General features: G+C 33.6%; 1 protein-coding gene across 1 annotated transcript; it reads right to left on the bottom strand.

Annotated features, from left to right (window-relative positions):
* Positions 1-580: 580 nt before the first annotated feature.
* On the bottom strand, positions 581-10,756 carry LOC139504852 (uncharacterized). Its single transcript, XM_071294769.1, has 2 exons — positions 10,636-10,756; positions 581-4,000 (listed from the first exon to the last, which is right to left on the bottom strand). Exon 2 carries the CDS (start codon positions 3,706-3,708, stop codon positions 1,660-1,662), a length of 2,049 nt encoding a protein of 682 aa, XP_071150870.1. The 5' UTR covers positions 3,709-4,000; positions 10,636-10,756; the 3' UTR covers positions 581-1,659.
* Between the last annotated feature and the right edge of the window lie 1,162 nt (positions 10,757-11,918).

Raw genomic sequence — 11,918 nt, 5'->3', positions numbered from 1 at the left:
CCAACAACAGGTTGTCCGATTCGTCTGAAAATTTCAGGGCAGGTAGATCTTCACCTGATAAACAATTTTACCCCTGTCAGATTTGCTCTAAATGCTTTGGTTTTTGAGTTATAAGCCAAAAACTGCATTTTAACCCTATGTTCTATTTTTAGCCATGGCGGCCATCTTGGTTGGTTTGACGGGTCATGCCACACATTTTTTAAACTAGCTATCCCAAGGATGATTGTGGCCAAGTTTGGTAGAATTTGGCCCAGTAGTTTCAGAGGAGAAGATTTTTGTAAAAGTTTACGGACGACGGACGACAGACGACGGACGACGGACAACGGACGCCAAGTGATGAGAAAAGCTCACTTGACCTTTCAGGTCAGGTGAGCTAAAAATCAAAATTTCACAAAAATTATTAAATACATCATATACTTGAACAATAGCTATAGCCTTTTATTGCAGGCATGACAAAAAGCAAAATAAAGGAAAACTTTACAAAATAAGCAAATTTATAACAAAAATACACTGTACATCATATACCCCACAAAAAACCTTGTATGGAACTCATCAAAATTTGAAAATACAACAATTTTTAGTATACTTTACATATCCATGTACATATATATAACCGATTTAAAAAAAAAATACTGTAGAAAGGCTTGTATAGTCCGAGGGTTTATACCCTGGGAATGAAATTGATGGAAGGGGTGCAAGACTATACAATACTATAGAATTTGATGACATTTTTTTTCCAGTGTTGGGATACGATATTGAACGAGGATTGACCATTGTTCAACAAGTTAACAGAAACTTTGTGTTGTCAATGTTATACTGTATTCTTGCTTACTCTTTGTATTATTTAAAATTTAAAAAAAACAATCTAACAATGTTGACTTAGTATTTTGCATAAAAATCAGCTTTGCATCAAATTGCAAAAACCTTATCTAAGTTCCTTAACTCTGCAAAAACATTTTCTAAGTTAAGGTTTTCTAAGTTCCTTAACTTAGAAAAGGTTTTTGCAGAAGCAGACCTGGCAACCATCACAATTTATTGCGAATTTCCACATTAGAGATGTTGACCTGAATTTTGAAAGTTTTATTACACTGAACACCTCAAAACAGGCATTTTATGAGTAAAACAGATATTTCAGCACATACATACTCTTTCAAACAAAACAGAAAGATTAGAAATACATATATGACAAGATAAGAGGAGCATTAAGTCCTCGTGCACTTAAAATCTCCTATAGAAATTTAAAAAGTTAATGCCATGGCACATATTCGTATCTACCAACTAATGAATATTTTAAAAAGAGCGAATCACCAATGTCACCTTGGAGGAAAAATAAATATACCCAAAACATATGGTGTATCAAACATTTTTCCAACCTTATACATGTAAAAAGAAAAGATGCTAAGTGCTAATCCTTATCATTGTTCTAGATTTATTTGATGCATACTGCAGAAAAAATAGAAATAATGTAAAAACATTCTGTTTGAAAATACTTTCAAAACAAATTTGATGCAAACTGTACTTGTTGCATCCCCTATCTTTGTCTTTTTACGTCTTGGTTTCATTACAACAACCGAAATTTACTTTTAATTTCCCATCTAAAACGCTGAGAGAAAAAACGACCAATATGCCTTCTTGGTCCACTACTTGGCAAGCGGTATGCTAATCTCCATAGGTTAACCATCCAAGGTCATCATGATTAAGGTAATCTTTCAGGTTGAAGTTTCTTGTAATTTTACCATCAACTTTCATCTCTCTTGTCCAATCAGGTATATCAGTCAAAGACAATATAATATTCCAATCACTTTTAAGTGTACTGGTTTTTCCTTCACTTAACATCCCTCCCCAATAATATGTATATGGCTGGATGATGAATTGTTGGTTCTTGTGTCTCTCATTTCTTAAATCCATCAATTCAAAGTCACTACTGTAATCCTTGTAGCCGCAAAATTCACAAATTGGATTTTCTTTTCCATATGTACATTTATCACACTTTGGGCAGTGCCAAGTTCTCCAAGGTTCACAACTTTTGCACACGTCACAGTGCCATGTACAGTTATCTTGTTGCGGTTCAGATCTACAAAAGGAATAAAATATTTCTTTCCATCCAGTAATATCATCCATTTCAGCTGTTAAGAATTCAGCTACAGTTATACCGTCAAAATCATATTTGTCTGGATACTTCAAATGCAAGCTCTCCATTTCATGAGCGTAATCTCCTGCTCGTAATTTTTTAGTCAAATGTTGTTCAAGTTCACGAACATTTATACAAACATGGTTTAGGTAATCCTTCAAACAAACATCATCAAGTTCCAATTCATCCAGGCCATTATACACTTTTCCGCTGGGTATCTTTACGGGAATGACTTTCATCGTCTTCTTCATTTCGTCAAATGTTTTCTTTGTTATTATGTTGTGCTTTTTCAAAACATTAAGTATTTTATTCCTACGTGTAAAATCTACCACAACATTTGGATCTGCTGTCTTCTTTTTAGCATTTGAAAAAGAATAGTCTTTTCCAGTTTGATTGTCACTGACATCCTTCATAAGATCAGACATGATATTTTTCTTTGGATTTATACTAATCTTTTTATCAAGTCTACATGCCTTTATCAGTGCCAAGATGTCCGACATTTCTGAGAAGTCTCCCCCAAACGCTAACAAATACTCCCTTGAACAATCAGTAAAAGATTGTCCCTCAAATGGCAAAAATGGCTGTCTTTCTGTCCAATTGTTCCTATCCTTGGTATTGACATTAATGAACCTCTGATAAAACTTGGCTGGGGGAACCAGTTTTGAAAACATCAGAATCTCATTTGTATTTTGTTTGACAACAAACAATTCTTCAAGATTTTCAAGTGGAATATCCATCCTTAGCTGTCTGCAGCATTCAAATTTTTCTACCTCTTTAGCAATTGCTTCACAAACTTCTGGCGAGGAAATTCCTTTCAATATTTCATCACTTATTTCATCAGGGTACGATGGTTCATAGTCATACATTAAAAAGGACAATGTTTTATCAATAGGATTTACTCTTAGCTGAATCTGACCGCACCACGATGGCAAGATGTCTGTTTTACCATCCGACAGCAGATGTAGTATACCATGAGGAAAACTGTTGTCAAGTATAGTGTTAATAATCTGCTCCTCATTCTGATCACTGAAAGCCTCATCATCATCAAAATCGTCCATATCGGAAGCCTCTTCATCATCAAAATCATCCATATAGGAATCGTTATTATCATGATTATTATGATCATTAGTTTCAAAATCTCCATCTTGATCATCATTATGTTTTCTTTTCTTTGGTGATTTTTCTTTCTTAGGCTCATTACAGAAGCCAGGTTTCAATTCAGTAGTGGTATCTTTTTCATTTGTGCCAAGTTTTCTTTTCTTTGTTCCTTTTATTATTTCTTCACCAGGTACCAGTTTAGTATATGATGCAACTGGTGGTTCATCTTTTTCTTTCAGAGATTCCATTTTAAGTTTTTTTCTTATCTTCTCAAGTAATTTGTTGGCTTGTTGTTTTGAGAATTCAGATGGGATTTCTGACAAATCTATTGAAGGAAATTCGACTGATTCCTCTAGGCACTTTTTATGAAGCTCTTTTATTTTGTGAACAGCTCCTTTGAAACTGGTCTCTTTATCATCTGGTCTTGGAAGTGAAAAACAAAATGTGTCAAAGATTGGTCCAAAGTCACAGGCATTCATGATTTTCTTAACGAATTCATACTTTTCATAAAGTGATCCAGGCAAAAGTTCATATATTTCAAGGGGTCCTTTTTTTTGTCCGAATATACACGCCCAAATATTGTGTCTAATTTCATTTGATTAGCAGATTCTTCTTCCTCTTTTTCTCTAGATGACAAATCATCCTGCTCCATGCTCTGTTCACTACTGTTATCAAAATCTGTTTCAGAATTTTCAGAATCATGGATACTATCTTCAACTTCAGATGAATCCATAGAGTTTTCTGAACCTTCACTGGCCATGGTATTCAACTCTGAAATAGAAGTAATTGTCTATTAACAAGTAACTGGAAGGCAGATCTATACTATTGTTTAATTCAATCGTACGTTCTGCTCAGTCTTAAAGAGATTGTTAAGGTTTGTGAAAATTACTTATGAAATTTAACTGTTCATTTTTAAAACAATAGTAGACACTATGACTGTATAGGCTAGTCTATCATAAAAGATTTTTCGAGTGCAGACAGTACAAGTCATTTCCACTAATCTACCTAGGACCTTACAGCACATATATATTGATGGATATGGTCTTTTCAGAATGTATTTTAATACCATGAATTAGGACCAAACATTTTTTTATAGAACCCAACAGAGATCAAATGAGTTAAAAGGTTTTTTAAGCACATACAAACTCATTCAACCTACATACATAAAGAAGTAGGTTAAAAACACTTATGACAATATGAGAGGCGCACTTGCAATTCTAAATGCTATGGGGATTTTAAAAAGTTGGCAGGAATATGAACAATTATATGAATACAGAAAAATAAATTAACTACAGGATTCTAATTCATTGTATAAATCCTGTTTCAGATGAGAAACAATATTTCTCCACTCAAAATTGTATGTTAAATCTAATTTTGTGTTAATGAAATTTAATAAACAGCTGCGCCCGACGTCTTATGTGGAAGTTTTATGCAATAATCATAAATAGTTTCTGATAAAGTTTTAAGCAATAACCATATATTGTTTTTGAGACACGGCGGGACATGTGAAACCCCTAACCCTGTTTTTTTTTTCTCGAAAAACTAAATATCACTAAAATAAAATTTTGAATCAAAACCAAAAAGTATACAGATCTTTAGATTAATATAACAAAGAAGTGTGTAAAGTTTTAAGCAATAATCATAAATTATTTTTGAGATACGGCGCAACATATAAAAAAAAAACTCCCCTGTTTAAGGGGTGACATCAAAAGTTCAATGAAGGATAAAAAATTTAATTCAAATAGTTTTTTCCCTGACCCCCCTACCCCCCTATTAACTTAATTTGGGAAAAATTTATAGACCCATATGGATATATGTAAAAATCAATGTCGGATAACCAAATCTTGCAGTAGTTCAACCCCCACCCCCAAACTATTTGAATTAAGTTTTTTATCTTACATTGATCTTTTGAAGTCGTCCCTAACAAAATACTCAATAACTCCAAAATAAAGTTTTGAATCATCAACAAAAAGTATACAGATCTTTAGATTAATATAACAAAGAAGTGTGTGAAGTTTTAAGTAATAATCATAAATTGTTTTTGAGATACGGCACAACATGTAAAAAAAACCTCCCCCTTTTTTACAAAATACTCAATAACTCAAAAATGAAATTTTGAATCATCACCAAAAAGTATACAGATCTTTAGATTAATTAAACAAAGACATGTGTAAAGTTTTAAGCAATAATCATATATCGTTTATGAGATATGGTGCGACATGTAAAAAAACCCTCCCCCTTTTTTACAAAATACTCAATAACTCAAAAATAAAATTTTGAATCATCACCAAAAAGTATACAGATATTAAGATTAATATAACTAAGAAGTGTTTAAAGTTTTAAGCCATAATCAAGAATCATTTTTGAGATACGGTGCGACATGTGAAAAAAACACCCCCCTGTTTTAGTTACAAAGTGCTGTAACTCAAAAAGTTTTAATCTTATTTTCACCAAAAAGTATACAGATCATTTGACCATCATAAGAAACAACTATGTTAAGTTTCATGAAATTTGAATAAGTCGTTCTCAAGTTACGGTGCGACATGTTTACGCCGGACAGACAGACGGACAGACGGACGGACACCGGACATTTGTATACCATAATATGTCCCGTCAAAACTTTGACGGGCGTATAAAAATGCAATAATTTTGTGGCAAAATGCTGCTGAAACTCCATCATTTATAAGTTGATAGCTGGGATTGAATTATCTCCCTTTGCACATACATTTGTATATATTCCAAAAACCATGTTAAGACCCTCATGGTCATTGAAAACACCCTCTTTGAAATAAATTTTGTTGACTTGCTCAACATACAATGACATTATACACGTACTTAAATATCTTAATAACATTTTTAATATTATAAGTTTTCTAACTTGAAGCAATTTCAGAAGGTTAACCTTTTGATCTGGATAATTACAAATAAGAACATACAATAAATATCTGAACTCTGTCATTTTCTGGTCAAAATACAAGTTTTTTTCTGTGTGTAGAAAAGGGGGGTTCATTTTTTTTTTTAAATTCAAAGTGGGGGATCATTATTTATTGCACATGAAAATGAGTAGTTTGCATACTTCAAAATACCAAATGTCAAGAAGAACCGATGTCAGATTAAAACAGTCAAATAATGGAATTATATATTTACAACCATTCATATCATGACAATTAAGTAAGACATCAAATGACTTAGGTGATGTAAGAAGCTGCCATTTTGTGTCATTTTGTCTGATATAAAATGCATAAAAAAATATAACCTGTTGGTGACCCTCTGCTGTTGTTTTTTATTTGGTCGGGTTGTTGTCTCTTTGACACATTCCCCATTTCCATTCTCAATTTTATACATTTTCTCGTTTGAATTGTTTTAGTGTTATTTCAGGGGCTTTTATAGCTGACTATGCGGTATGGGTTTTGCTCATTGTTGAAGGCTGTACAGTGACCTATAGTTGTTAATTTCTGTGTCATTTTGGTCTCTTGTGGAGAGTTGTCTCATTGGCAATCATACCAGATGATCTGATCTTCTTTTTTGATATTGGTGCTTCCCGAATAAACATTATTTAATTTATAAAATAAGTCTTTATATTTCACTCATATTTTGTTATAATCAGCTTATAATAGTTCGAGCATGTTGGGAGAAATTAATTATAAATTAAAATTAAGAGCGATTTGTGAAATTTTTGTAAAAAAATCAAATCATAGCCATGGCAATGGGCAAGCCACATCATGAAAGAAAATACTGTAGAGTAATAAATTCTCCAATTTATGATAGAATATTCATCTCATCTGCATACAAACAGTTGAATTTTGATACAAACGTCTAAACAGATGATTCTGAGATGACAAACACCACAAATGTGCCGTTTTGTTTTCTTTAAAAGATCCCTTTTGGGTCCATTTAGACCTCTCATTCCCTCAAAATTTGTACTGTTTTGGGGTAACTATGATAATGTATCACACATTTGTGAATTAAAATGTTACAATAAATGAGTAATTGAAATGTTCAAGCTAAAAGCATGAACTACTATTCCATTTAAAAGTTCACAGACTCAATAGAGGTTTTTATAAGGCCTATAAACGTAAAACTTACGTTTACGCAAAAGAGGAACATATACTTAATTAGTATATTTTTGAGAGAGTTACTTAGGAACATGTTTTTCTTTAATAGCCCAATATAGGAAAAAAGAAAAGATTGTTTCATGTTTGCAATATTTCCGTGAAATGACATGTTAAGTGTTTTGCATGTTTAAATTTTGGCATATATATATAAACTAATGTTTAATAGAGGGAGATCACATTTTTATGCTGAGTTCACACGTAATTCGAATTAGTTTAATTCGCATTCAAACGTTTAACGCCCTCACGTCAATCCTAATTCAAATTGGAATGCGCGTCAAATTCGCTTTACTGTCCTAATGACGTTAACTTTTAATTCAGATTAAAAAAAAACTATTTCTAATGTGAATTAGTTACTTCGAATTAGCGAATTCAAAGCAAAACGAAATTAAAAAAGAAGAGTGTGTGAACGGGATTAGCGAATTCGATTCGATTAAAGGTACGTGTGAACGAGGCATTAATTTTTTTTTACAGGGGGTGGATCAAATAACTACAGGCTCTTTAGAGCCTGTGTCGCTCACCTTGGTCTATGTGAATATTAAACAAAGGAAGCAGATGGATTCATGACAAAATTGTGTTTTGGTGATGGTGATGTATTTGTACATCTTACTTTACTGAGCATTCTTGCTGCTTACAATTATCTCTATCTATAATTTACAAATTCTATGAAAATTGTTAAGAATTGACTATAAAGGACAATAACTCCTTAGGGGGTCAATTGACCATTTTGGTCATGTTGACTTAATTTTAGGTCTTACTTTCCTGTACATTATAGCTGTTTACAGTTTATCTCTATCTATAATAATATTCAAGATAATAACCAAAACCAGCAAAATTTCCTTAAAACTACCAATTCAGGGGCAGCAACCCAACAACAGGTTGTCCGATTCATCTGAAAATTTCAGGGCAGATAGATCTTGACCTGATAAACAATTTTACCCCCCATGTCAGATTTGCTCTAATTATATAAATGCTTTGGTTTCTGAGTTATAAGCCAAAAACTGCATTTTACCCCTATGTTCTATTTGTACCCATGGTGGCCATCTTGGTTGGTTGGGCGGGTCACTGTACACATTTTTTAACTTATATACCCCAATAATGATTGTGGCTAAGTTTGGTTTAATTTGGCCCAGTAGATTCAGAAGAGAAGATTTTTGTAAAAGTTAATAGACGACGCCGGACGACTACGACGGACGACGGACGCAAAGTGATGAGAAAAGCTTACATGGCCCTTTAAGCCAGGTGAGCTAATAATAGTGAAATATTATGGGGGATCAAGAAAATTTCATTTGTTTGATTTCAAAATGACCAGCCCAAACCCCCCACCAACCTCCCAGATAAAAAATGATAAGTCCCTTGTGAATGACAGACTTCATTTTTCTTTACATTGTCTTTGTAGTCAGAGAGTCTGAGACATATATGGAACTGTTTCTCTAACTTTTGTGCTATTTTCACATATCCTGATCAATGTGAAAAATCTATTCTTGGCAAATGATTGGTCGACATTTAACTTTACTTTTAATTTGCGTTTTTTTCTAAATTTACATATTGTGATGTCATGAAAAAAGGAGACCATCTGACATGCAATGGCGGATCCAGAACTTTTCCTAAGGGGGGAAAGGGGGGGGGGAGGGGGCTGACTGACCTAAGGGGGGCCCGCTCCAATCATGCTTCAATGATTCCCTATATAATCAACCAAATTTTTCCCACAAAAGAGGGGCCCGGGCCCCCCTGGATCCACCTATGCCATGCCTGATGATGTCACATAAAAGTACACAACTTTCTTCAAATCTTTTTAAAAGGAAAACACAGATTTGACGACTGTTATATTTCTCCACTCTCAACAGTTAAACTTTAAAGTTTAATTAATTATTTAAAAAGCTTGGTAGGCCTCATGCTTTAAAAATTTAATTATAACTGTCTCAGGTGGAGAAATATGTTTATTCTCTTCTTGCAGTTGTAAAATCTATTTATCTCTGATGTAGCTGACTCCACTCCCACAACCCATTACAGACATTGCCCCTCTCGACATTTTTGGATAACATATTGATGATTTGGCAGTCTGCGACATTAACCACTAGCCCGATGCCCCAGACTAGTAATTTTCAGCTCGGACTAGTAAATTTTATTTATCTTTAGCTCAATCAGACTAGTAAGAAATATAACATCCTTTCTATGTTGTTTGAAATTTAAACATATTTGACATGTTTGAAGTTCAAATTAATGCAGAAAAGATCTTCAAATTAATGTGTTGCGAAGTCTATACTATCGCGATTAATAATTGTACATTTATTATTAAAAGACTATGGGGAATAAAAAAAATATAAATCACTTGACAACTCTGACATTGTTTTTATTATATCATTTATGGACAGCACACATGACTAAAAATAAATAGTGTCACAAGTTTTCCTTGTTCATAATCATTTTTTTGCAAATTTTATGTAAAATCCTTAAAATTAGCTAAAAACTAGATGTGTCAAAGCGACACGAATGGCCCCGTCCCAAAATGTTGAAAAATCTGCAATTTCAATATAAACACATGTGGACACAATCATGATGATAGTCTCGCATTTCAAAAATCAGCTCAAAATCTGGAGGGGAATAGAGAAAAAAACGTATAACTGTGAATTCCAATAATTTATCAAAAGCCTGTAATTCAGCAGAATGAAACTTAAGCTTGACCTATATCGCATCATGGTTAACTCACATACCAAAATTCAGCCAAATATCTGAAGTCGTTTAGAAAACTAGAGGCTCTAAAGAGCAAGTGTCGCTCACCTTGGTCTATGTGAAAATCAAACAAAGGACACAGATGGATTTATGACAAAATTTTGTTTTGGTGATCACGACTAAACAATTATTTTGCGCGCACATCGTTTATGTGAACGATGTCAACGTTGACCAAAAAATGTAAGAAACAAATGAACTAAACGACTACGCGTGTAATCGTTTACATCATTTAGGTTAGAAACAAATGCGCTCTAAATCAGAGTGTATCCTCTTTATCTTTTACTTGATTGGTGTTCTTGAATTGAGACTTGATTACGAACATAAAATATTAATGTATTTGAAACCGGAGCCAGCTGAGGCTTAGTCCAAATTATGACGTCTTGAAAGGCTATATTTTTTTTCTTTGACGCCTTGCATCGTCCTGTAGCTGAGGCTGAGAAAAGCACTCTTGTCTTGACTTTTCAACTTTGTTGACAAGAATGGCAATAGTTATGAAGTTCGTGATCTTGTAGGGTAACAAAAGAGATGCTTCTGATTTTGGAATTTTAATTGTTAACTTACTTTATGGTAAAAATCAATCTTGCGAGAATTCTGAATTAAGATTTAACGAGGGAAAGTTTCCCGCCATCTGTCATTTAACTCTAATAATAAAACCGTATCGGACATAATCAAGAATAAAATCCGGTTTTTAGACATATCTGCTGTAACTGTGGGCAGCCTGGGACTTTTATACCGGCTTATATTAAAGTACTGTACTGCAGCAGTCCAAGCAGTAGACAGGACAGTTTAGAATTCAGGTGATGTAGAAGAGTTGTCGCATCCATTTGATAGAAAAATGTTGTGGTTTTTTTTGTATTCGTACGTCAAAGCCATGAAGACTTGGATGATACATGTTTGCCCCATTTATATCCTAAGTTTATTTTTCCTAGTCTGAAATGATTTGCATACTCTTAGTGTGGGGTTATTATCAAATCAAGTATGATTGATAATTTATCGCCACTGCAACTCTTGTAGATTTCTTTTGAAAAAACGAAAAATTATAAATATCCTTAATTATATTGGCAGGAATAGAGACCGTGAAGATTATACATTTTTACCTTAAAGTTGACAACATCTATGTACGTTTCGATAGTAAAGTGTATCGTCTGATTGTAGATATTCTTATGGGTACAAATTGAGAATTTCACATTACAAAAAAAAAATAACTATTTTTTTCAAGTAGTCCGCACTGAACCATGAAAATGAGGTCAAGGACATTGGAATGGACATGCGACTGACGAAAACTTGGTAACATGAGGCATCTATATACAAAGTATGAAGCATCCAGACCTTCCACCTTCTAAAATATAAAGCTTTTAAGAATTTAATTATTTAATTAAGGCCGCCGCCGCCGGAACACTATCCTTTTGTCGAGCTTTCTGCAACAAAAGTTGCAGGCTCGATAAAAACTATATGTACTTTGATCTTGGTCTATATGGGGAGTCTTGCTTTTCCCTTCTAGGTGAAATTCGACAACTATAGACTACACCACGTTTGGTGAAGGATGTAGGTTAGGTTCAAAATATAGCTTTACGATCCCCCCCCCCCCCCCCCCCCTAATTTCCGTATGTTGATAGTTGCTAACTTGAACGTTGACCTGCTAAATCATTAATTGCATTGTCAGACAAATTCCGGTCAAAGTTACAAAAATGGTTCATAAGACAAATCTTTGAAGCGAAAATGGTTTAAAATTCCAAATTCTATATAACATAAGGGAATAGGGTCCCTTGTGGAACTGAATTGTTTGCAGGAACACCGAAAATAGTGTTAGCAGATGTTTGCCGCTAGCTGCAAACTTCTGGCAA

This window comes from Mytilus edulis, unplaced genomic scaffold, assembly GCF_963676685.1.
Source record: "Mytilus edulis unplaced genomic scaffold, xbMytEdul2.2 SCAFFOLD_714, whole genome shotgun sequence".
Taxonomy (NCBI): Eukaryota; Metazoa; Mollusca; class Bivalvia; order Mytilida; family Mytilidae; genus Mytilus; species Mytilus edulis.
The sequence above is the reverse complement of the archived record's forward strand: the minus strand, read 5'-3'. Positions and strand labels throughout refer to the sequence as shown.

What these genes read in the sequence shown, in the direction of transcription:
- LOC139504852 (XM_071294769.1), bottom strand. Translation starts at nt 3,708, where the DNA reads ATGAATGCCTGTGACTTTGGACCAATCTTTGACACATTTTGTTTTTCA.